The 27,269-nt window shown below is 35.9% G+C and overlaps 2 protein-coding genes across 2 annotated transcripts in view; one reads left to right on the top strand and one right to left on the bottom strand.

Moving 5' to 3' along the window:
* Positions 1 to 2,299: 2,299 nt before the first annotated feature.
* PYROXD1 (pyridine nucleotide-disulphide oxidoreductase domain 1) lies at positions 2,300 to 25,346 on the top strand. Its single transcript, XM_069490127.1, has 12 exons — positions 2,300 to 2,822; positions 4,921 to 5,001; positions 7,407 to 7,526; positions 10,016 to 10,144; positions 12,722 to 12,795; positions 15,090 to 15,250; positions 15,968 to 16,068; positions 20,115 to 20,250; positions 21,118 to 21,230; positions 21,829 to 21,951; positions 24,050 to 24,187; positions 24,986 to 25,346. Exons 1-12 carry the CDS (start codon positions 2,739 to 2,741, stop codon positions 25,232 to 25,234), a joined length of 1,509 nt encoding a protein of 502 aa, XP_069346228.1. The 5' UTR covers positions 2,300 to 2,738; the 3' UTR covers positions 25,235 to 25,346.
* Positions 25,347 to 26,692: 1,346 nt separating this feature from the next.
* RECQL (RecQ like helicase) overlaps positions 26,693 to 27,269 on the bottom strand; it is a 31,283-nt gene continuing 30,706 nt past the window's right edge. Inside the window, exon 15 of the mRNA XM_069490185.1 lies at positions 26,693 to 26,892. Coding sequence (XP_069346286.1) covers positions 26,743 to 26,892 — 150 coding nt within the window. The 3' untranslated portion in view covers positions 26,693 to 26,742. The remainder of the gene's footprint in view (positions 26,893 to 27,269) is intronic.

The raw sequence follows: 27,269 nt of genomic DNA on the forward strand, positions 1-27,269 counted from the left end.
ACCATAATATTTAGCAACACATTGGTTTTCCTTTGACTCCTCAGAAATGGTCAACAGGTTGGTCACCGTTCATTCCTCAGCTTCCTGACCAGAGTTAAAATGAAGCTCGCGTTGTCCTTCCTGCTCCTCTGCTGCCTCTTGGCATTAAGCCTCCCTTATCCCTGGGAGCCCAGTTTTCTCTGCAGTTGCCCCCTTGTCCCAGCCTGTACCTATTGCTTCCCTCCCTGAGGATTTTGTGTTTCCAAGTTACCTCTATCTTACTTTTAACCTGCTCTACACCCAGCAAATTTATCTAATTTAATCAATCAACACTAAGGTGAGATGTACTACTAGGCTTTCCTTAGTGTTCTTCCCTGAATGTTCCTTAATCCTTAGAAATTTCCAAAAGTTGGACATTCAGGCCAGTGTGGAAGATAATGCCAGGCAGGGACCAAATCTGCAGGTGGCAGATATAGGCCAGGAGAGTGGTTCCTAGGGGCAAAGAAGCCCGAGACCAGTCAGGGGAAGTGACTGCAGGAAAACAGAGGACAACTGACAATCAAGTATATCAATCATCTGGTAACATCCCACACCTTCTGTAAGCCCTCCCCTAGACTAGGCCAATAAAGGGAAACCACCTGGGCATCCTTAAGGTCTTCTTCCACTTGTAGAGATTGACCCATTCCTCTCTCTGGAAGGTATTTTCAGCTTTAGGTAGCTCCCTTCTTTTCTGCAATACAAGCTGTTTGCATGTAATTGTTTCCTGTATGCAGTCACTCCATCACATTGCCCTGCTTGTGATTCTTCCAAGCAAGAAGCCAAAGAATCAGGACAACAGTCTGCCAAGAGGCAGACCTGGCAGTAGCTAAATGTTACCATACACCTCCATGATAAAAGCCAGCCTTCAAAAAGGGAAGGATAAAGGGGAGTGTGAGGTCACCATCCCTTTACATTTGAAAGAGGAACCTCTTGCTGCTTTGTTTCCCTCCCATCTACAAAGATCTCCCTCCATTTCCTCTAGGAGCTTAAGTTCTAGTCGGCTCTTCCCTCTGACCTCCATAAAGGGGAAATAGCAGTCACAATATACAGGAGGATCAGTGACTCTGGAGGATGAATCTTAAAAGTCTTTAGGACACTTCAGGGCAGTCTCATGCTCCATCCATTTCCTAATTCTTTCAGCATATTTTTGTTGAACACTTACTAGTAACTGAATATTGGAGATACAAAGGGAGACAAGAAATAATCCCTAGATTAAATAAGGAGTTAATGGTGGGGTCAGTTAATAATTAGAATAAAGTGGAATAAGTCTAAATTCAGATGATGACAGGATGCTGTTAGAACACATAGAGAGGACACCTAACTCAGTCTTGAGGACATTAGATAAAGCTTCTTAGGGGAAGTGATGGCTTGATGAAACCGAAGGTCAATGAGGAGTTAGCCAGGGAAAAGCAGTTAGGGAAAAGATATGTGGAAATGCTCAGAAAAGAAATAAAATGTCATATCCTGGGAGTTGCAAATGTAGTTCAGTCCGAATGGAGCAAACTGTGAGTGAGATCATGTGAAAATAAACTGGAGAAGCAAGATTAGATATAAATGGGCTTAAAGTACTATTTCCTTCTCCTAGAAATGCTTTGGTTGTCTAAACTACTAACAGGAATTGGACTCACACTTAGTAAATCAAACTACAATGATTATTATGGGTATCAGTAAATATGTGTAATTAGATAGGTGGTAGGTTTTCCTGTTCATATAGAATGGTTATTCTCAGAGTTTAAAGAATTAAAAGGGTAATTACAGGTTTTAGAGTGAGCTATTTGAGAGACAGTACCTTATTATTACAATACAACTCCTAGGGAAACTGTTACTATTACATGAGACAGCAAAGGTAATAGTAAATAGTAAAATAATATAGTAAAAAATAGTTATAAAAATAATTTAGCTATTTCTCAAAACAAATGAACACCACAAAAAGGCATTAAACAGTAAAATTAAGACTGAGACTATTTCATTCAGCTCTCACACATGCTGTTATTTATTGGAAACAGTTGAAATATTCGTGTGATTTGACAAAATGGCGAGCAACTCTATAGTACTAGAAATCTTAGCTTAGGTTTACATTGTAAATGAAAGCTATAACGCATTAGAGGTCAATTCAGTAGCACTGCTTTGCCTGGTCATGAAGAATGCTTGTGCTTGGACGGTTAGGTGAAGGTCGGCAGTCAAGTGGTTTTCAAAACAGTCTGTTTCCTCATGCACAAAAATGACAGGAGTAGGGTGGCACCATGTTCTCGAAGCCTCCTTTTACCATTAAGAGGTGAAGATCTGCGCCCACGTCTAATTTTTTGCAGGAGCAAAAAGAACTTCAGAGCAATTCGTTTATTTTATGAGTGCTCTGTCCCATGAGAATTATCTATGTTTAGACAAGCAATTGGCCAAACTTCTCTGGGCAGCTCATCACCTTTACTTTATTTTTATTTTTTACTTTTTGCCTTCTCTATGAAATCTTCATGGGACAGCTATATTCAGCGTAGTAATAACAGTTACACAAAGCCCTGGAAACGACGAGACACCTCCGTGCTTAAAAAACGCGGCTGGCGGCACATACGCGAGAAGACTAAGTGTGAGCTCCGGGGCACCCGTAGGTCGGAGTCTCTGAATCAGGCACCGGAAGTGACCGCTCCGCCGCAGCTCCCTGGCCCTTAATGCAAACTCGCGCGGCTTCCCCACAGCACTCCGTCAGCCAGTAGGACTCCGAGAGCATGGAGGTAGCGCGCCCTCCCCCGGCGGCGGGGAAGTTCGTGGTGGTCGGCGGCGGCATCGCGGGCGTCACTTGTGCGGAGCAGGTAGGGCGCGCGCGCAGGCGGCTCCTCTTCCCCGACCCCAAAGGCGGTGACGCTGGCGGCCTCCCATCCGCCGCCTACCTCGTTTTTCTGCCGACTCCCTTTTTCCTCCGCGCTCCTTCTTGCTCACAGATGTTAGGAACTGCGTGGTGGCCTCCAGATGATGTCATTAGAACCCCGCAAGCTTTATGTCAGGCGCAGGGAGGAGTGGGGAACAAATTATTAGCGGAGAAGCCAAAGCTGGCTGCAGCAGGCTCTGATCCTAGTATAATGTCAGAGCAGACTTTGTATTTGCACAAAAAGTTCAAACCCCCAGTCTTAGCTGATTGAGTTCAGTTTCCAGATGGTTACCAAGTCGTTAGTGAATAACATACCCTTACGTAAGTTTCCTGTACTTTGAACTCCCAAGATAGAACATACGTTAGTAATGTTTTGTAAAACAATCGGGAAGGAATTAAATGCAGCTAGGGAATGCTTTTCTGGTTATAATGAATAGACCGACCCAAGGAGTAGATTATTTTGTTGATAAAAAGTAAACATAAGCAATCACTGATATCATAAGAAATAGTGCAAGAAATTCAAGGGTTTTTCAACTTTTCATCTTTGAATGTGTATTTTCCATTTATTCATCAAGTCAGCAACACCTGTGATCCAGGCACACTACTAAGGGCTGAGTAGTAAGATATAAACAGCAAGGTACCCTGTGCTAGGGATTCACAATCTAGTGGAAGAGACATCGAGCTGTTATTTTAGGGTGGGGTGCCTGAGAAGTTCGTAGGGAGTGAATTAGGGAAGAGGTACCTTTCTCAAAGGAGGCATCCCTTAATCTCATTATCAAAGAATGAGTGAAAGTTCACCAGGTAGAGAAGAAAAGAAAAACATTTGAAAGGGAGGCTAACAGTGTAGTCTTCAGTGGAAAAGCATGGCACCACCTGGGAGCAGCGAAGCTAAAAGCACATAGTGCTTGGGAGAGGTGACCACAGATGAAGCAGGGAAGGTTGGCACAGTCTAGATCATAGTCTTGCAAGTCACGCTAAGAACTTAACAAGAATTTACAAGTAGTCAAATGTTTTTGAGCAGTGGAGTAAAGTTATCAAATGAAAATTTTTGAAAGATGATTAGTTATATTTGGGGCAGAGGCAGCTGGTTAAAATATGTGACTGGAAAGCCAATTTCAAGGTGATTTCAGTAGTATAAAGAAATTTTGAGGACCTGATCTAGAAGTGGAAACAGAAATGGGGGAGATAAATTACAGAATATACAAAGAAAAGATGGGCATAATAATAATATTGTCAAATATTATAGAAAGTTCAGATAAGGTGAGGCTAAAAAAGACTCCCGTGGGTTTTAAGGATGGACCGGTAACTTGAACATGCTCAGTTTCAGTGAGTAGGGATAGAAGCCAGATTAGAGAGGTTGGTGGAGGAACCAGACCTTGAGATCAGAAAATGCTTTCAAGAACTTTAAAATGAGAAAGATAGAGGTTGTAGCTAGAGGAAAACAATGAAACAATAGCAAGTTACACCTCTAAATTTTGTTAAAGTTGTTATTAAAATGGCTTTGTCTTCCCAGAATATATACTGATTGGAAGAGGCAGAATAGTATCAAGGCTTAGGAAAAGTTAGACTAAGCTTCCAGGTGTTTAATGTTGAGGGTTTGCTTTAATTTCATCCCATCGAAGGCAAATTAAATATTATTTTAAAATAAATAGAAGTTGGTTTAACTGTTAATTAGGGGGCTAGTTTTCTTCTAATCCTCTGTATGGTAACTCTAAATTGACATACCAAATAGTTGAAGTACATAAGGGATTCTTCCTTACATCACTTGTCTTGTTCAGAAAGTCTTTGTTAGTGTTTAGGGTAAAAGTGTTATTCATTTTGTCAATATCAGAGTTTAATATTACTCACCACTGCCCCATAAATATGAATAAGACCCAAAATAACGGAGACCTTTAGATGAGGACCAGTGGAGTTTTAATTTCCTGGGTTGATTACATTATTAAAATTTCATTATTTCCACCCCACACCCCCCCCCCCACACACCATGTATACCAATGCCTAAATTTATTTATCATATTTTTTTCTCTCTTTTTTAAAATAAGTTGGCTCTTCACTTTCCATCAGAAGATATTCTCCTGGTAACAGCTTCTCCTGTTATTAAAGCAGTTACAAATTTCAAGCAGGTATGAACCTTTGTATAACTTTGTTAATATTAATATGAAAAACTTACAATAACTTAAATAGCAGTTAGGGTCATTGTAGTGGTTTTTTTTTCCCCTTTTTAATTGTCAAGTGAAAATTATATATATGTTATACAACATGATGTTTTGAAATATGTGTACATTGTGGAATGGCTAAATCAAGCTACTTAACATACGCATTACCTCACATACATCCCTACCCATGAAATGGTGAACAGTGTGATGTCAGGTCTAGAAAACTCCTAAATTGAAGTCTTTTAGAGTATTTCTGTCTCTCTGTATTTCCCCCTTCCACTGTATGTGTGTTTATAAATTGGAATAAAAGTATTTCCAAGTCAATTTATACTTGTAAATAATTAGTGTTTCAGATGTATAATAAGCGTCTCAGAACACTTTGTAGTTCCATGAATTTATATTATGCATTATAATAGGGGTCTAACATCAGTTGGGTCATAGTATCATAGAAGAGTGGTCTCCAAACTTTTTGATCCCGTACCTTAGCTGTTAAAAAGTTTTGCACTCACATCCATATATGTGAATGTGTATAATTTATGTGTACATGTATGAACAACAGTCATAATTACAAACGTTTTAAAACCTGTGCAAAAAAATAAAATTTTTTAAATGGCAAACATAAATTCTAATCTTTTTTTCCACCCTTTAGTGAAGACACTACCATAGTGTTTCATTTAATACAAGTCTTCCCTTATAATATTCTGATAATAAAATATGACTTTTTCGTGTTGTAAACCCCTAAGGCCAAAGGTAGTTTAGTATCATATATCATGTTGTCCCTTTATAACTGACCTAAAATGGCATAAGATATCTTAGTATCTATGTGCAGCCGAAAGACTTACAGAATTTGGAGAAGCAGAGAACAAATTATAGCTATTAATCTTTAAAAAGTATATATTTAATTAGAGGGTAAGAGAACATACATAGGTGAAAGATGGATAGCTGGGTCTAATAATTATCTTTCCAGAAGACTTCATTTGGTGTAATATAAACTAGATATATGAGACCTCTGTGTAGTTTTTAACAATTCTGTAATTTATGTACAGTAAAAGGAAAAAAACTTGGGTTCTAGACTTAACTCCGTTATTTACTGGTTTTGTAGCCTTGGTAAATCTCTGTATCTAAGTTATTTCACCTGTAATATTAGGATAATATCCTCCTTTTTTACTACACAGAGTTGTGAGCTTATTAAGATGTATTAGTATATGTGAAAATGCACTGAAATATTAATAACATACATACGAATGTCAGTTATTCTAAGTGTCAGCCATAGGAAATGGCACCCTTTTTATTTATTGAACACCTATATTACATATCAATCAATGTACTAGGCACACGAGATACAGAGATTAAAAGTATAGAACATAACACCAAAGTCAGTATGGATTATCTTGAGAGATGGGGGGTGAGATTTAGAGAGTGGTGAAGAGGGACTTTAACATTTACTCTATATTGTGTATTGTTTAGTGTTTAAAAGAGCATGAATTCATGATTTGTGTAATTTTTAAAAGAGAAAAAATAAGAGTAATAATAACCCATTATTTATGGAATGCTTACTATGCACTAAGCAGTCTTATAAATATTAAATATTTTAAATACATTATTTAGTCCTTAAAATAACCCAAGAAGTAGGTTCTTATATAATTTTTATGAATGTAAGGGGTCATGAGACCAAAAAATTTGAAAAACTGTTAGTGCCATGTGGTAGGATTTCCATACAGTATTTAAGGAGTAGCTGAGGTCAGATATCAATCTGTAAGGATGTGTGGACCTTCTATAGCAAACTGGGTATAGGACTAAGAAACTAGGTAGGTAGATCTATGGCTCGGGCTTTTCAGGTTAATTAATGGTTAAGAATAAGAGAGCAAGGAGATAATAGGTTTTGGTCAAAAGAGGAAATGATCCACAATGGAATTTTAGCTGGAAAGGAAGGAAAGTGAGTACAACAGCATTCTGCATTGGTTTTAGAGAAAAGGAAAGAAGACTTCAAAGACTAGGTCATAATAAGGTTAGCTAGTCTGTGGAGAGAGAAAGCTGGAAGGATAAGGAAATAGATACGCTGATGGTTAAACTGTAGAGAAGTAAGTGGTGTAGTGTTCATTTTACAGGTCAGCATTCATTTTACGGGCCAGGAACAAGCTCAGTGACTCAGGTAATCTTCCCAGGAGTGGCAGAACTAATATTTGCGTTCAAGTCTTAAAATGCTGAGTTTAGTCCTCTTTCCACTATACATGATAGAGTCAGGTAAGTTTCTTGTTTTATAAACATGAAATAGTAGTATATGGATACAAATGAAAGTATTTTTATTTAAGATTCTTAAAAGACAATATTTTTAAAATAAATAACATTTTAACTTCTTTGATCTAATACAGATTTCTAAAATATTGGAAGAATTTGATGTTGAAGAACAATCAAGTACCATGTTAGAAGATCGCTTTCCCAACATTAAAGTTATAGAATCTGGAGTAAAGCAACTGAAGAGTGAAGAACACGTAAGATATTTTTCTTAATGACGTTTTCCATTGTTAAATCTTGGTGAGGTTTTGCGTGTCTTCTTTTGATCCCACCTCTACTACCACCACCATTTAAATCCCTAACATATAAAGTTTTCACATTTCAGATTTATTAATATTTGTAAGTGTCCACTGTATTCTGGGCACTGCACTGATGCTGGGATACAGTAGGAATAATACAAGTTGCCTGCCCCTAGGAGCTGTGAGTGTCATAGGGAATACAGACGGCATGCATACTACAATTATATGGACATGCAAGATGCACAGTCATTAAAATATTGTCAAAGCTCTGATATTAGTGATTTAGGAAGACTTCACAGAAGGAATAATATATATGAGTTGGGGTTTACAAGATGAGTGAATTAAGAGTGCTCCAGGTGGAAAAGGGCATTCTAGAAAGAGGAGACTGAATGTTCAAAGATCCAAAGAAAAGAAAAGGGGTATAAGGAACAGTGAGGATGTCAAAGAGATTGGGATGTGAATAAGTAAAGGACATTGGCAAAGAAGCCTAGAGAAATAAGTAAATAAGATTCTAAAGGGCTTTCTATGTCATGCTATGAAGCTGAATATATTTTATATTCAGGAGAAATTGTAAAGTGATTGTAAGTGGGGGGCAGTGATGATAAAATAGGGTTTGGTTTTTTTTTAGGAAGATATATCTGACAGCAATGTTGAGGATGAACTGAGGTAGAGCAAGTGGCTAGTAGCCAACAACCAATTAGGAGGTGCTTGCCATAATCTCAAATGATGTAAGGCCTAAACTAAGACAGGGACAACAATGTAGTTGGAAAGAATATCCCAGATTTGTGTGAGATTTCTACTATAGATTCAGCAGGACTCAGTAACCCCTTGCACGTGAGGAAGAATAAGGCAGTCTCAGGAAAGGATGCTGTCAGATGATTTATAATATCGTTAAATGAGCTTTAGACTAGATGGGAAGTAGGGTTTGCAGTTGCTTTTGTAAGGCAGCTCTAATTTATGAGTTGTCCCTTTGGGAGAAAACATATATACACCATATATGAAACAAATAATTTTAGAGAAAAAAAGTACTGGGTTTTATGAGAAAAAAATAAAAAATTTGAATCCCAAAACCAGAGTAAGTTCCTAATACTTACAGTGGTAATACATATTCCAGAGAACATCCATGTCAATTAATTTTGCAAACTGAGGTGGGCTTTCAGAAGTATACTAAATGAATGGTGAAGAAACTGACATATTAAGGCATTTGAATGAATCAGAGTGCCTTCCATTACCATTTGAAAAATATCCCACATGCAGTGCATGTCTATTCTCTTATCCATTGTCCTTTACATTTTTTAGTGAATTAGAGATAGTGTGGTTTACTTTCATGTTTACTGCCAAAAATTTAGCAGTAGCTAATGAAAAGAGTTTTTATGTTTGTGCTGTTTGTGCATTTACAGTAAATAAATGCAAATTATTTTATGAATTTGTTCAGTGTCCGTAATTGACCAAACTTAAAAATTTTATGTAAAATTTCTATGTGAATTATGCTATGTTAGATTGTTGGTTTTATGTGTTTTTATGCAGCTGAAGAGTTAAGTTGGGTTATAAATGTCTCAGTGGGTATTAAGTGCTATGATATGATTTGCCAAGCTTTGTAAATCAAACAGATGGCACAAATTTCTTACAGTAGCATGTACTTATGTTTATTTTCTAAAGTCTAGTGCTTATATGTAGATTTTCATTCAGTATTAAAGAATAAAACCAATAGATTTTTAATGTTTTTAGACTCATTATTAAAAATTAATCTAAATAACTTTAAAGCTGACACATGCTAGGATTAAAGGTTAACATGTTTTTCACTTACATTAAAATATCCCCAAAAAGCATTTTAGTTTGCTAGTCAAGTGATTGTTATTCGTACTTAAGAATATCAATACTGCTTTTAGTACTTCTAATCTTTTTAGAATAAGAAAACATATTGTAAACTCTTCTACTACCCAGTACTCCCCTGGACTTGTAACAGATATTAAAGTATGATATATTAGAATCACTAGTCTTCTTACAGTAACTTCCATTGAGATGAGAAATTTTCATCAAGGCCTGTCTCAAGTATAAGATGATACGAATGCTCAATTTTAAAATTTAAAGTTTAGTTTTTAAATTGAGGTCAACATACCTTTTTCAAGCATCATGAGATTCCCTGAAGTTTAATTAATACAAACCTTTGTGTGGATGTACCTTTTTATTCCAGGGGAGAAAGACAAGTTTTCGTAGATTCCCAAAATGGTTCATGACCCTAAAAGGATTAAGAATCACTGGATAGAGAATGTATTCTCATGCTTAGTTAGTTTTGTAATTGCTATATCAAAGAATTGAGTGCCACCAAGAGGCAACCTTAATGTATTATTTTTTGCTTATGTCTTATTGAATTTTTAATTTAAAATGAAATTGTACCCATGAATAAATTTGTTTCCCCTCTTCCTTTCATGGCTCTGTGTTTGCAGTGCATTGTAACAGAAGATGGCAATCAGCATTTATATAAGAAACTCTGTCTGTGTGCTGGAGCTAAACCAAAACTGATATGTGAAGGAAATCCTTATGTATTAGGAATCCGTGATACAGACAGTGCTCAGGTAACACTTAAGCTTGGGTCATGGGAAGGAACTTGAAGATTCCTTAGACTTTTCTACATCTGAAGGAAAGTGTTCCATTTATAATGTTAAATTCTAAACTATAGTAGCAGAAGGGAGGTTTTTGTTTCATGACCCATAAACCAGAGTAGTTATAATGATTAGTGCAAATTTCAGTTTGGTTTCAGTTGATATTTTTCCTTGTTTTTTTAGTTGATGCTGATGTCCTGTGTTCTTTTGGTTAGGAGATACCCCAAATATAATGCCTGTGCTGAATGTTACAACTTACATTACACACATATTTATTACTCTATTTTGGGAATATATGATTTGCAACTGAATAATGTTAACAATCTTTTTCTAAAATGGTAAAGCCTATCCAAAATTTACTCATCTTATTCCCCAGCAAAGAAATTATTCTCTTTTTTTTTTTTTTTTTGAGACAATGTCACTCTGTTGCCCGGGCTAGAGTGCCATGGCATCAGCCTAGCTCACAGCAACCTCAAACTCCTGGGCTCAAGCAATCCTCCTGCCTCAGCCTCCCGAGTAGCTGGGACTACAGGCATGCGCCACCATGCCCAGCTAATTTTTCTATATATATTTTTAGCTGTCCATATAATTTCTTTCAATTTTTATTAGAAATGGGGTCTCACTCTTGCTCAGGCTGGTCTCAAACTCCTGAGCTCAAACGATCTGCCTGCTTTGGCCTCCCAGAGTGCTAGGATTACAGGCGTGAGCCACCACGCCTGGCCCCCAACAAAGAAATTAATATTCAGAAGATTTTTGTAGTATGAAATCATGATAGAATCATAGAACTGGAAAAGTCACTTGGCTTATTCCTCTGCCCTAAAACAATGATAAACTATCCCCGTAAGGTGAAACTTCTGAATGTGGAGCATTGTATAACTTCTTTTGGTAATTTTATTCAGGGTTCATTAATCGTTATTGTCAAGAAGCTTTTCCTGGTTTCACAATACTTTGTCTTACCTCAAGCTTGTTGTTCTGTCCCATGAGATGATGATTTTGCATTATGTAATACTGTATATTCTTGAAAATTAATGTTTTTTCTAGCCTGTTCTTCTTTTAATTAGGAATTTAGAGAAAACTAAAAGAATTTGATTATCTTCTTGTAAGTATTTTAGGTTCATATTATCAGAGGTTGGGCTCATAACTGTTTCAGCTAGGCCTTCTGCATACATGAACTCATTGAATCTTCATGATAATCCTGTGACAGTTATCACTCCTACTTCCAAATGGGGAACTGAGATTGAGAGATTAAGTATTTACCTACACTAAATTGCTGTTAAGTTTATCAGATGTGCAATTTAAACATGTGCCTTTCATCTCTATGTCCACTGCTCTTTACAGATTTTTCTGTGTTTTGTTGTTGTTGTTTTGTTTTTTGAGACAAGGTCTCATTCTGTCACCCGGGCTAGAGTGCAGTGGTATTGTCATAGCTTGCTGCAACCTCAAACTCCTGGGCTCAAGTTATCCTCCCACCTCAGCCTCTTGAATAGTTGAGACTACAGACACGCACCATGTCTGGCTAATTTTTCTATTTTTTGTAAAGATGGGGTCTCACTCTTGCCGTTCTCGAACTCCTGGCTTCAAGTAATCCACCTGCCTTGGCCTCCCAAAGTGCTAGGATTACAGGTGTGAGCCACCACACCTGGCCTTTACAGATCTTTCTTAAATTGCAGTACCATCACTGAAGAACAAATTGAATTTTAAGGAAGTCAATATCAGTGAATATTTTAAGTTTTGGAGTCAATTTAATAGAAATAGTAACTCAATAGGAAAAGGAATTTTTCTGTTCAGATGTCATTCTGAAGCAATGAGACTATTCTGTACTTTTGAAAGTGCCATAGGAATTACCACTGGTTTCTCCAAGCTCATCGTGATCTTTTTTCTGGGGACTGCAGGCATCAATTAGCTGTCTTATAATGGTAATAACATTTTTTCAATAAATGTTAGATATTATTATATGCCTGAAAACCCCCTTTACCCCACAATTTTATCTACATCATCTTACATAATCCTTACAGAAACCTTAGGAGTTACAGAGGTGCCAAGAGGTTAGCAACTTGCGCAAGGACATCCAGTTAGTAACTGCCAGAGCTGGTGACTACAGCATCTGTGCCGTTAACCACTGTGCAACGCCTCTCATTCCTGAGAGTTTTAAGTGTTTAGTGACTCCAAGGAAACGTGTCAACTGAGAGTCTAGGAGAAAAGAAAGAAGAATTGATTTGGTGATATAGTTGAGAATGTGGCAAACTAAAAACAGTGCCTCTTGCTGAAATTCTGAAGTACTCTAAATGTAATGACATAAAAGGCAAGGAAAATCAGGAGAAGCATTGCCATAAAGGCAGCTTGGGATGAAACATAAAGGGGGATATTTGTAATATTAATTTGGAGGGTGCATTCTGGCAGAGGGGGAAAGTGTGACTTTTTTGTTCCCTTATAAATTTGATGAAATAATTACATTTTTAGAATATTATCAGTGAAGCCTCTTACTTCGGATATTGCCCACTATTACAAAACATGATCTCTCTTTAATTTAGGAATTTCTTTTTAATATAGGAATTTCAGAAACAGCTGACTAAAGCTAAGAGAATAATGATCATAGGGAATGGTGGTATTGCACTTGAATTAGCGTAAGTATGTTTTAAAATATTATTTAACAATTACTCTGTGATTCATGTGATTATTGGCAGACTAGAAAGCATCTTTTATCCTGAAAATCAAAGACAAATATGATTGTTACATGTTTGCAAGGAGAAAAATCCACTTTATGTTTTAGCTTTTATGGATTCCATAATTGCAGAAATTTCTTTATAGAAAATTAGAGTCAAAACCAAAATATGGGCCAAAAGGTGGGAGGTACATATTTATTATAAAATGGCTTCAAATCCTTGCATACATGTGACAGATTTTCTCCATTAGCTATCACCAAAAGTATTGCTTAATATTATAATAATTATTATTTACATTTAAAAACTTCCCTATGTTTAAAAATGTCTTACAACATTTAATCCTGTTCCTCATTTTCTTTAGGTTGGAGACTGAAGACTATATAATTGGATAAAACTCATAATTTTGTTTTTAGTAAGCACTTTGATACTTTAAGAAAGGTCCCACGTAATGTTATTCTCTGAATTTAGGTCCACTGAAGTACTAGGTCTTTGTCTGTCATGATGAAAAGTGACATATCCAAACCTTTTCTACTCTATAACAGCACCCATGTTCCACTGAGATGAATGCCACTTTCTTCAGTATTTATTTTCTTTTAGTTATTACTGTTTTCTTCTTTCCAAGTGTAGGTTAATCCTTTCCTTTTCAAACAGATAGTTTTCATAATTTCACAAAACTATATAATACTTCACTGTTGTCTGTTTTTTAAAGTGGTCTTATAAATGAAAGCAGTATTTCCCCTGCAAGCTTCTGCATCTTGCTGCGCACATAGTTCAAGTGGGAGGAATAGAGGGTATCCTGTGTGGTAGAGCAAGTATAGCAGTTCCTTGTGTTTACTTATAAATAACTTGGCCTACTAGCCAGTTATATTACTTTAAAACATGAAAAATGATAGAAATTTCCAACGTATAAAAAGAAAGCATTTCTTGATAACTACATGCCTATGTGCAAATCGAAATATGAAATGTATTACCAAGTGTGTGTATATTGTGCCTTCCTGCTGGTCAGCAGTGCTACATGACCTGAGCAGCATAAAGTAGAAAGTTCTCCCAATAATCTGAACTTTAGTGACTGTAAATGGTTGCTGGCCCAGGAGAACAGGAAAAACAAAGGCCTATTAAGTGAGGTAAGAGGCTCCTTTACCATATGTCAAAAAGTATGAACATCAGATGACCTGGAGTCAGATGTACTAAACTTTTTTTTTGCTATCATCTATTTATTGATGAGTCTTGAAAAGTCCTATAACCTACATTATGTCAGTCTATGAAATAAAGATGGCAATACTTTGTACCATAAAGAAATGTTTAAAATTAATAATTAATACACAGTATTCTTACCATTGCAAGTTCAGGTAAAATCATATTATAGTTAGGATAGCCGTGTGTCCTGTTAGTCTGGGATTATCCCCATTTATACCAGTTGTACCAAAACAATTATTAATAGCAAATAGTGTCCCAGGTTGGATGATAAATTTTATGATCCCCTTAATTATAATGGACTTCAGGGACTTTGTGAAATGAATGTTGAGAAAACCACATGCTCATTCTCAGTATCCAAACCTAGGAATAAAACATCAGATGCCCAGGAGCTCTGGCTAGATGGTAAACAGTAATAGAAGGTGACTTATATATACCATGTCCCTGCCTTTCTTCCTCTAATATCCTTGGTCATTGTGTGAACTAGATCTTTCTTTAGCTAGATGGTTTGGGAATTTCTATGATAAAGGGAATCACATGCAAGGTAATAGTTCTTTTATAACAAAATCAAGGTTTTAGTTTATAACTCTAATTCTATTCTTTTTCTAACCCTTTCCATAATGTGGTGCTTTCAGTATATAAAAAAATTGTTCCCAAAGAAATGAACAGTTCTCAACATTGTAGCTGTATACACCATCCATCATTAATTATGCTATAACCAGATAAAGCACTGCTTACCCCTGGGAACCCTGGGGAACATTCATATAACGATGTTGGAAAAAATTGAACATTTTCAAATGATACTCATTATAATGAAATTGTATGTGATTTTCATACATTCGTCACATAGGTTCCCTCAGTAAACTGGTTAAGTTTCTTTTAGTATTTTATGCTAACTCTTAATATCCTTAAAGAATGTGATATTCCTCTTTATAATCAGTCTTAACCAATTTGCCTTAAAATGTGTTGTGCGCTTTTGCTTTAGGAGATAGTTATTATTTGCAGATACAAAGATTTCTACTTAAACTTTTGAAATTACGTAATTTTAATATTCCCTTTAGGTATGAAATTGAAGGTTGTGAAGTGATTTGGGCCATTAAAGATAAAGCTATAGGGAACACTTTCTTCGATGTAGGAGCAGCTGAATTCTTGACTTCAAAGCTCACTGCTGAAAAACCAGAGGCTAAAATTGCACACAAGAGAACCAGATATACAACTGAAGGTAAGCATGACATCTAGCTCATTAATTCTCAGATGAAACTATGTTTTTTAACCATATGGAAAAGGGTTATAAGAAAATTTAGTAAAAATATTTGGGAGATAATAATATGGACAGTATTTCTATACCTGTACATGAAGTTTTCAGATTTTCTAGAACATATATAAATACATGTGTGTGTGCATATATATGTGTACATACACACACACAATTACAGTGGGAAATTTAAAATGAATTAAGTAAACCAGCTATCTGCATCTTTGCAGACAGATGCTACAATTGGGCAACACCTAAGGTAATTTTGTAAAAAATGTAATGAACTTAAAAACTAATAACAAAGTTCACATTTTTTTTTTTTTAGTTTAATAGCTTTACAAAAATTTTAGCTTACAAAATTCAACAAGAATTTTGTAAGGTTTGAAGATGTTACAAATCGACAAAATTTTGAAAATTTGACAGTTAATCTTCTTATCTTTCAAATTAACCAGTGTAACATCCAAAAGATAAGCTGAGTGTTTTTATATTCAATTGAAAGATCATCCATTTTTTTAGCTCTACATCAGAAAATATTATAATAATGAATAAAATGATTAATATAGATAACATAGTATAGTCATGCTGTATGTATATATGTGTGTATATTACATTGCCTAAAAACTTCAAAACACAGGCATAATTCTCTGCCTGGCAATTTATGTATCATTTGATTCATCTCTTTAGGAAGGAAAAAGGAAGCAAGAACCAAAGCTGAAGCCGATAATGTAGGCAGTGCCTTGGGACCAGATTGGCATGAAGGCTTGAATCTTAAAGGAGCAAAAGAGGTATGTTTTCATATACTGATTAAACATGTCTCGATGTAATTTTAAATTCTTGAGCCATTTGTTAAAGACTGATTAAAAATATATAGTCAAAGAATTGCTAGGTCACTTTACTTAAAATACATAGGGCTAGGAAAGGACTTCAAAGCCACATGGCCCAGTTGCCCACCAAACACAGGTGAATATCAAATTCATCTAAGACTGGCTCTCAGCCTTCTTTTTTAACTCTCCAGGTGTGATATTGTGAAATATATGCTGGCATACCTCAGGGATATTGTAGGTTCAGTTCCAGACCACCACAATAAAGCAAATGTCACAGTAAAGCAAATGTCACAGTAAAGCAAATGTCACAGTAAAGCGAGTCACACTATTTTTTGGCTTTCCAGTGCATATAAAAGTTATGTTTACACTATACTATAATCTATAAGTGTACAATAGCATTATGTCTAAAAAAATATGTAATACATACCTAATTTAAAAAATACTTCTTTGCTAAAAAATGCTGACAGTCATGTGAGCCTTTAGTAAGTTGTAATCTTTTTGCTGGTGGAGGGTCTTGCCTTGATGTTGATGGCTGCTGAATGACCAGGGTGGTGGTTGCTGAAGTTGCGGTGGCTGTGGCAATTTCTTAAAATAAGGCAACAATGGAAGTTTGCCACATCAGTTGACTCTTCCTTTCACAAAAGATTTCTCTGTAGCATTTGATACTGTTTGAGAGCATTTTACCCACAGAAGAACTTTTAATATTGGAGTCAGTCCTCTCAAACTCTGTGGCTACTTTATCAACTAAGTGTATGTAATCTTCTGAATCCTCTGTTGTCATTTCAACAGTGTTCACAGCACCTTCACCAAGAGTAGATGCCATCTCAAAACACCACTGTTTGCTCATCCATGAGAAACAATTCCTCATCCGTTCAAGTTTTATTATGAGATTGCAGCAATTCAGTCACATCTCTAGGCTCCACTTCTAATTCTTGTTCTCTTGCTATTTCAACCACATCTGCAGTTATTTCCTCCAGTAAAGGCTTGAACCTCTCAATATGAATAACATATGAGAGTTGGAATCAGCTTCATTAACAGACTTCTGTTAATGTTCATATTTTGACCTCTTCCCATGAATCATAAATGTTCTTAATAGCATCTAGAATGGTGAATCCTTTCCAAAACATTTTCAATTTACTTTGCCCAGGCCCACCAGAGGAATCACTATCTATGGCAGTTATAACCTTACAAAATGTATTTCTTACATAATTAGACTTGCAAGTCAAAATGACTCCTTAATCCATGGGCAGATTAATAGATGTTATGTTAGCAGGCATGAAAACAATATTAATCTCCTTGTACGTCTCCGTCAGAGCTCTTGGGTGACCAGGTGCATTGTCAATGAGCAGTAATATTTTAAAAGGAAACTTTTTCTGAGCATTCTCAACAGTTGGCTTAAAATATTCACCATCCTATAGACAGATTTGCTGTCATTCAAGCTTTGTTTTTCCATTTATGGAGCAGGGGCAGAGTAGATTTAGCACAATTCTTAAGGGTCCTAATGTTTTCCAATGGTAAATGGAATGGCTTCAGCTTAAATTCACCAGCTGCATTAAGCCCTAACAAGAGAGTCAGCCTGTCCTTTGAAGGTTTGAAGCCTGGAGTTGACCTCTCCTCTCAAGCTATGAAAGTCCTAGAGGGCTGCTGCTTCTAGAATAGAAGGCTGTTTCATCTACATTGAAAATTTGTCATTTATGGTACCCACCTTCATCAATGATCTTAACTAGGTGTTCTGGGTAACTTGCTGCAGCTTCAGCATCAGCACTAGCTGCTTCACCTTGCACTTTTATGTTATAGAGACAGCTTCTTTCCTTAAACCTCATGAGTCAACCTCTGCTAGCTTCCACCTCTTCTTCTGCAGCTCTCTCACCTCTCTCAGTCTTCACAGAATTGAAGAAAGTTAGGGCCTTGCTCAGAATTAGGCTTTGGCTTAAGGGAATGTTGTGGCTGGTGTGATCTTCTATCCATACTATGCAGACTTTCTCAGGAAGGCTGTTTCTCTTTTTTGTTACTCATATGATCCTTGAGTAGCATTTTTAATTTCCTTCAAGAACTTTCTCTTTGCATTCACAGTTTGGCTGTTTGGCACAAGAAGCCTAGCTTTTGGCCTTTCTCAGCTTTTGACATGCCTTCTTCATTAAGCTTAATCATTTCTAGCTTTTGATTTACAGTGAGAGACATGTAACCCTTCCTTTCACTTCAACACTTAGAGGCCACCGTAGGTTTATTAATTGTCCTGATTTCGGTATTATTGTGTCTCAGGGAATAGGGAGGCCCAAGGAGAGGGAGAGAGACAAGGGAATGGCCTATCAGTGGAGCAGGCAAAACACATTTATTGGCACCTCAAAACAATTGCAGTAGTGACATCAGCAATCACTGATCACAGATTACCATAACAGATATAATAATAATGAAAAAGTTTGAAATATTGTAAGAATTACCAAAATGTGACACAGAGACACAAAGTGAGCACATGCTATTGGAAAAATCGCACCTTTAGGCTTGCTGGAGGCAGGGTTGTCACAAACCTTCAATTCATAAAAAATGCAGTATCTGAAGGCAGAATAAAGTGAAGCGCGGTAAAAGGAGGTATGCCTGTATTTGGTCTTTCCTGACACACAACTCCTAAAATTTTTGGAATCTCCAAAGTGATGTCTTTTTTATGCTAATGAATTGACTAGTAGCTGAAGGCCCTAGATGGCTGCAGGTTGGGGGTGGTCACAGGAAAGACCAAGGCAAGATTGAAGGGTTCAGACTTTTCAGCCCCACTCCCCCCAGTCTCCTAGGAAGGGAGAGGAGTTGAAGGTTAGGTTGAACAACAATGGCCATTGATTTAATCAATTATGCCTGTGTATTGAAGCTTCCATAAAAACCCAAAGGACTAGGTTCAGAGAGCTTCCAGATAGCTGAACACATGGAGGTTCCTGGACGGTGGCAAGCCTGGAGAGGCCACGCAAGCTCCATGCTCCTTCCCATATGCTTCGTCCTATGTATTTCTTCATCTGTACTCTTTGTTATATCCTTTATAATAAATCTGGTAAATGTAAGTAAAGTGTGGAGCACACATGCAGTCCTTCATTACCGTGTGTGATTTCTTTACAGCTTTGGTTTTCTGCTTTAGGTAGGGGGGAGTAGGACTGACTACATGGTATATTTAATTTTGTGATAGAAATACAGCAAAAGCCTTTCTTTCCACACTTTCAGATCCTAAAATTAGTTGTATATTTAACCCAAGAACTTCAACAGTTTAGTTCAATAAACATTTATTGAATGTCTACTGTCTACCTGGCCCTTTACTAAGGTTCTACAATATAACAATAAGATAGATCTTCCCTGAGTAAGTTTTTCCCCGAATAGTCCATAACCATTGTAATTTTTTAAAAATACATGTGTAAGGCCGGGCATGGTGGCTCACGCCTGTAATCCTAGCATTCTGGGAGGCTGAGGCGGGAGGATAGCTCCAGGTCAGGAGTTCGAGACCAGCCTGAGCAAGAGCGAGACTCCATCTCTACTAAAAAATAGAAAGAAATTAACCGGACAACTAAAAATACATAGAAAAAGTTAGCCGGGCATGGTGGCGCATGCCTGTAGTCCCAGCTACTCGGGAGGCTGAGGCAGGAGGATTGCTTGAGCCCAGGAGTTTGAGGTTGCTGTGAGCTAGGCTAACGCCACAACACTCTAGCCCAGGTAACAGAGTGAGACTGTGTGTCAAAAAAAAAAAAATACATGTGTAATTATCAGTGAGGCTTAAACTAAAAAGTATGCCCTCCATACTTTTTGCCAATGCAACTTCTGGATCTTTTAAGTACTGAATGAATTTCTCCTCCTTTCACGCATAGAAATTGAGAGGCTTATTTGGGAGCACCCAATGTGTTTTCATTTGTATTATAAGAATTATGTTTTCTATATGTTTCTGCAACTTATATTAGGAATTTTTTCTTCATCATCAATAACCCAAGTCATTCTTTCTGAAGTATTATGGTGACCAGTATTTTTTTTGTTTTTAGTTTTCTCATAAGATTCACATTGAAACTACATGTGAAGTAAAGAATATCTACTTTCAGGAAGAATTTAGAATTTTAAATAAAGAGTCGTTGACTTTTCCAAGAGACCATCATGAGAAGTCAGTTACAATTGATAAAGGTAAGTAATGAAATAAAAAAATATATAACCACTTAATTAAAAGGAAAACAATTTAATCTTGCTACGTTATATTTAAAAACTTCAAATTTCCATATAAAATTTAGACATAAAAAATAAAACCATAATTTAATAAAATTTAGTCACTTCTTTAAGTTTTCTAATAAATTAAATTGTATAGGGCTTTACATCTTACATAGGGTTCATAGTGTTTTGACCATCAATCAGAATATCTTGCAGATCAGCACACAGCAGAAACCTGCAGCTCTCAAAGGTGAAATGACTTCTCCAAAATAAAACTGAAATGTATATATTGGGACTCAAATGCATATTTCCTAACTCCTGTTCCTCACCTTCTGTGAGAACTACCATCTTTTAAAGAAATACGGTTAACCACCAGTATATAAAATATTCCATTGTTCTGAATTCTTTGAATTTTTTCGTAGGAAAAAGGAGTGTTAGAGTTTGAATATGACTAGTGAGGGAAAACATTAAAAAGTGAGTATAGCCTAGTTGGACTAAACACTAAGTGGAGTTGTGAAGTATTAGTAACAATTTTTAAAGAATTAATTTAGAAAGTGATTATCAATTTTAATTTACTTTGTAAAAATTTGTATGTCCAAATTTGAAGGAAAAACATTTAGAATGCCATGGTTTTTTAATTATACCCAAAACAAGAAGGTGATGTTTCTTGCGTTAAAATTATAGCAGCTGTGCCTTATAAAAATTATTAAGGGGTATTGCTATAAAGTCATTTCCTGCCTTCCTTTTTCTTTCTTTCTTTGTTTCTAGTCATTGTATTCACATAATGCTATGGACATTTGGTGATGATTACATTTGAGAATAAAGTCTTTTTTTTTTTTTTTTAAGAGATGTGGCCTGTATATGTGGAATTAACCAATGGAAAAATATATGGCTGTGATTTCATTGTCAGTGCTACAGGAGTTACACCAAATATAGAACCTTTTCTTCACGGTAACAGTGTAAGGTGAAATTATTTGTCCAGCTATGAATATTTTTAAAGTATTCTTTATGAAGATCTCTAATTCTCAAGCATGAAAAATTATTCATTATTTTAGTACAAAACTGTAACTTAAGATGGTTGAAACAATTTGGCTTATATTCAAGTCTTGATTTATAGTATTCTTTACTGCTTAAAATCCTGAAGCATTTAACATCCTAGCTTAAGTGTCATTATTAATCTAAAACTTGGCAAGAAACTGATACCTCCTGTGAATTCTCAAAAGTGATTCTTTTAGAGAAAACATCTTGTATTTTTTGCTTTTTAGCATTTGAAGCTTATAAAAACAGAGGAGTGTTTTTGTAATTATGAATAGGGTAGTCATATGGTTATTGAGTATTTTTGATGTTGAAATTCTAAGAATTTTATGAGTCTGTCTTAGAAATTTGATCCGTAGAAATCCAGCTTAGGTGTTTAAACTTTACAGCTATTTTTCAGTTCCTCATTAAAGATCAGCATACCAAGGTGTAAAAATTTGATTTATTCTTTTACTTTAGTATGAAATGTTATGTTGCATTTCCTTACTGCTTATGCTTATGCTTATGAGGAACACTGTTTAGTTTGATCTAGGAGACGATGGTGGACTAAAAGTGGATGATCATATGCACACATCCCTTCCTGATGTCTACGCTGCGGGTGACATCTGCACTGCATCCTGGCAGCCGAGCCCAGTCTGGCAGCAGGTGAGCTAGCATATGTGATCACATGTTTTTATCAGAGATCCCGTCTGAAAATAAAGTGGTTGCTACCAACAAACCCAACTTTCTGGTTTTCCAACTTTTCTACTTTAAGTAGGAAGCTATTGCAGAGTTGTTTTGTGATATTTAAAAAAAAAAAACTAGAATTTTTTTCCTTGTTGATAAGTTATCATATAGTGGTAGAGTGGGATATCTTTTAATTAAAAGAAATTATGGGCTATCACTTTGTTTTTCATTCCCATATGTGTATCAGCACTGTCCGGTAGAATTTTCTGTGATGATGGAAATGTTCTATAATCCTGCACCATCCAGTCAAGATGTCACACTAGGCATATGTCACATGTGCAGTGGAAATGTGGCTAATGTAACTGAGGAACTGAATTTGTAATTTTATTAACTTTTCATTAATTTAAATAGCTACATGTGGCTCGTGGCTACCATATTGGAAAGCACAGTTTTAGATTTAAAAACAAAACAAAACAAAAAAACTACTGAGATAATAAATCATGCAGACAAAACATTCTGTTCCTGGATGACCCCGTTCTGTCCTGTGGTAATTATTACTGAAAAATGTTCCTCTAGTGAACCGCTTTCCTCAGCCTTAACAACTCCCACCTGGATCTAGACTTCCTCCTGCCCTCATAGCATCGCCTATGTCCTTCTAATGGTGCAACAAAAATACTAAATAGAAGATAAAGACAATGACCAGAAGTGAGGTGGCCTTAGGAGGGGTAGAGACCTAGGTAGATGTTAACGTTTATCTTTGCTAAGACCAGCTCCACAGTTAGAGATATTATTTATTCCAATTAACTGTGGACTGTGAAGTAGTGGAAGAACTAAATATTTTAAGCAGCTTCATCATTTTCTATTTTTGCAGGCAGCAGAGCATCAATAGTTAAGAGTGCTTTCAATTAGTAGTTGGAGTTTGTGGGAATTTTTTAACATTTTAAACCCTCTAGGATAAATTATATCTTTAATGCGTGTTATAAATCTGATACAGGGAAGACATAGCCAAAACTAAACGGGTGTCCCTTGTTTTGAGTGAATCTAGTAGACCCTATTTCTTAATTTGCACAAGTAACAAAGATGCTAATTAATTTATTTTTACATAGCCCAAGATGCAGGCCACTTCTGTTAGCTGTTCTCAAGTTGTTACTATGCTCAGTTTACTCTGCTTCCTTCCCGTAGACTGCCTTTCACATCATCAAATCTACCTCTTTTACAGAGAGGAGACTAAATAAAAAAATCTATCACTTCTATTAGAAATGCTCAAAGCAAAAATAATACCATAGTCATGTCCATGCCCACAAAAGACACCATTAGTTAGGTACATAAACACACACACAGGGGTGGAAGGAAACTAATTGCTTATTATAGGCTAAGCTATTTAATTTTCCTAATAGCCATGGGGTAGATGTTGTTATATTTGTTTCAGATGAAGAAACTGAGGCTCAGAAAAGTTAAATATGTAGAAGAGTTGATACTCAAATCCACTGTGACTCTCAAAGCCAGTGTTTTTTATAACAGGGAAACCCAAAACTTTATAGAAATAAAATAAAAATAGAGGGGAAATTAATACTACTATGGGGAAAAATTTAAATGACTTCTCAGAATCAGTTGCTGGAATCTGATAAGATATCTTAGGGCCGGGCACCAACTGATCTGTTTGTCTGATCTTTGGATAATTGCACGGCAAGCCTTAACTAGCGCTTAAAAATGAAGGTTACTGAAAAATGGAACAAATTTCTTAGTGACAGTTTGGCATCTCTATTACTGATAATGACAAACTTTAAAGAGGGGACTGGTATAACTTAAAATATTTTCATAATATTTAATAGAGATTCTACTATAACATATATGATTGGTGTCATCCTTCAATTTTAGAGGTAGTGATTTAGATGGAATTTAAAGAATACCACCAGTCTGATTAGGGTGCATTGGTGGCTACTTCTCTGGCAAAGATGATAGAAGGACTGTCAGACATTGAACCCCTCTAAGGGAATTTATCAGGTTAAGATGGTAACATTTTTCAAATAATGATAATGAAAAATGATAGTCTATGACATTTTTTTCATTATTTCAGATGAGGCTGTGGACTCAGGCCAGACAGATGGGATGGTATGCAGCAAAGTGCATGGCTGCGGCTAGTTTAGGAGAATCTATTGACATGGATTTCAGCTTTGAACTGTTTGCTCATGTAACAAAATTTTTTAACTATAAGGTAAGATAGTTAAACATATTAATGCCTTTTCTGCTTGTTAGTCTTATAACTCTGATAGATCATCTTATTTTCTCACTTGAATATAAATTTAAATAGTTTTAATCATTTTTCAAAAAATATTTTTTTCATTTTTTGCAAATCAATACCTGATATTACTGCTGATCTTAATTAGAAATTAAGATGATTAGGATCATCTGGTAATCACTACCCAGCTTACCACTGTACTATTTTATAGTTAAGAGAAAAAAAAAAAAAAACCTCCAGGATTTGTTCCCTGTTGGTACATTTCTAACTTTTACTTGAGATTCATCCTTTTTTTGTGAAGGGAACTAACAACTATTGTACTCAAAAATGAGCAAGGTGCTAGCCCATACATGTTATTATATTTAATCCTCTTTATACTGCTCTGAGGCAGGTTTTTTTTTTTCCCTTAATTTACAGATAAGGAGAAACATATTCACAAGGCTCAGGGAAGTTAAGTAATTTGTTCATGAAGGATCTATTCATTACCTTATTAAATCTTTAAACCATGACTCTAGGCTAATGTAGTCCACATCTTACATATTTATATATTCACTGGATATTTTTAATGTTAATGTAGATTGTGTGGTAGTGTTATCTTTAGAATTAATGCATGCCATTCAGATGTTTCTTTGGAATCCTCCCCAATAACATTTTTAGCTGTAAAATTTTATTGAATAATTTTTCTGCTGGCTATTCTAGCATGACACAAAATAACTACACATTATGTTTCCTTTTTGGCACTCACAAGGATAACTTTTTTATCCCTATATTTAGGTTGTATTGCTGGGAAAATACAACGCACAGGGTTTAGGTTCAGACCATGAATTAATGCTGAGATGTACCAAAGGACAAGAATATATCAAAGTCGTCATGCAAAATGGGCGAATGATGGGAGCTGTCTTAATTGGTGAAACTGATTTAGAAGAAACATTTGAAAACTTAATTTTAAACCAAATGAATCTTTCATCATATGGAGAAGATCTGCTAGATCCAAATATTGATATAGAAGATTATTTTGACTGAGGGAATTTCTTCAAGAATCACATAAAGTTCCAAATGAGACAAGAAAAATCACAAGTCAATAAAAGGAATGACTACACTCAGTTAATGATGACCACAATGAAGTTAAGAATACAGAAGTGATAATGATATTAATGGAAAAGTATAAAAAAATAAATTCCTAAGTACGAATTAAGTTCAAATAATTTATTGACAGATATATTTTTCTAATACAAAATTGACCATTTATAAATTCTATAATAAGTCTTAAGTTTTTCATTTCTATGTTTTAAACTTATACATGTTCACTTGTGATTTAGCTTTGGAACAAATTTTGCTAAGTTATCTACTTAGCCAAAATGTACTCTAGTACAGTTTGATGGAAGACAAATGTTTGGGGAGTTGGGGTGAGCGGAGCTCAGGTGGTGATGCCGGTGATGGGGAGTGATGGGAGCAGCTGTAAAGGATGAAGCTTTGCTGGCTCACCGGTGGCTCTCCTCCTGCTGTGCGCCTTCCCCCTGCCTCCCCAGTTCCTACGTTTCATGGAAGACAATTTTTCCATGGTGGGAGGTTTTGGTGGAGCTCTGCAGCCCGGTCCCTAACGGGCCACGGATCAGTACTGGTCCACGGCCCAAGGGTTGGGGACCACAGCTGTAGTACACCAGAGCCATTCTTTGTGAAATGTCAAAATAGGACAGTGGTTTCAGGAAGCTTATACTTTTATTTTACTAAAATAGAGATGTAGCAGTATCTTATTTGCTAATATCATTTGTATCAATGCCTTATTCCTTTTTTGTTTATTTCTGAAACTGGTTTTATAACAAATTACGTTATTCAGCTTAAAATATCACTCACATTTAATGATGAGCCTCTGTCACTATAACACTGCTATCAAAAAGTTATATCAAAAGAAAAAAAGCAACTAAGTATATTAAGGCATAAAGAACTTAATTATGTGAACTTATTCTCAAGTATTTTACCTTTAAAGGATTTTACATAAAAAATGATTTATTTTTTTCCCCTTATTTCATGCTTTAAAATTACATAATTTATGATCTCCAATTTTCAGGTTCTCAAAATCTTAAATCTTAGGCTGGGCGCAGTGGCTCACACCTGTAATCCTAGCATTCTGGGAAGCTGAGGCAGGAGGATTGCTTGGGCTCAGGAATTTGATACCAGCCTAAGTCCCTGTCTCTACTAAAAACAGAAAAATTAGACTGGCGTGGTGGTGCACACCTGTACTCCCAGCAACTCGGGAGGCTGAGGCAGGAGGATTGCTTGAGCCCAGGAGTTTGAGGTTGCAGTGGGCTACGACACCACCACTGCACTCTGCCCAGGGCAAGAGAATAAGATTCTGTCTCCAAAAAAAAAAAAAAGCTCAAATCTTCAGAGATAAGCTCTGAAAATATAGCGCCATTTATATAAAATATCAATGAAATTGTTTTTAAAATTAAACTTTTGATTGACTATAAAAATAATGGTGTATACATGCATAAACTAATCTTTTCTTAGAAAATTTAGTAACACTCATTTCAGGCATCATCAATTTTTCTTTTCTTAGCCCCTGTATTCTTAGAACCAGATTGTTGAAGCGTGTTTGCGGACTTCTTCTGGAAGTTACCTGATTTTTTTTCTTCCTTTTTATCAGGTTGTTCAGAATAACAAGTTTGAGATGGTTCAACCTATAAAAACAATAACAAAGCAAACACTCTAGTAAAAATTCAGCTATTCAGTTTTCTCATGAGATTAATAATTTCAAAATACTCTTTCTATATCAGTTAACTCTTTAATTAAGTATCCAGGGGTCTAGTTGTTTTATCTCCAAATTTCTACTCAAATATAAGCTCTATCTTGAATAAAAGGAGCTACACTGTCAGAGAAGCTCTGAAGAATGCTTGAAGTACCCTTAGACAGTGGTACTTGGCATGCTTTTGCAGACTTGATAGTGCTTGGTTTATAACTGGTTTTCAACCTCTGGAGCAGCACAGATTTCTCAACCAGTGCTGGTCACAATCAATACTAAGAAAGCAGGGTACATCACAAAATCGGATATTAAAAT

Source organism: Eulemur rufifrons, chromosome 16 (genome assembly GCF_041146395.1).
Source record: "Eulemur rufifrons isolate Redbay chromosome 16, OSU_ERuf_1, whole genome shotgun sequence".
In the NCBI taxonomy this organism is placed as follows: domain Eukaryota; kingdom Metazoa; phylum Chordata; class Mammalia; order Primates; family Lemuridae; genus Eulemur; species Eulemur rufifrons.

Coding starts and splice junctions, on each gene's coding strand:
- PYROXD1 (XM_069490127.1), top strand. CDS start 2,739: ATGGAGGTAGCGCGCCCTCCCCCGGCGGCGGGGAAGTTCGTGGTGGTC. Junction 2,823..4,920: donor GCGTCACTTGTGCGGAGCAG/GTAGGGCGCGCG, acceptor TTTTAAAATAAG/TTGGCTCTTCACTTTCCATC. Junction 15,251..15,967: donor AACCAGATATACAACTGAAG/GTAAGCATGACA, acceptor TCATCTCTTTAG/GAAGGAAAAAGGAAGCAAGA.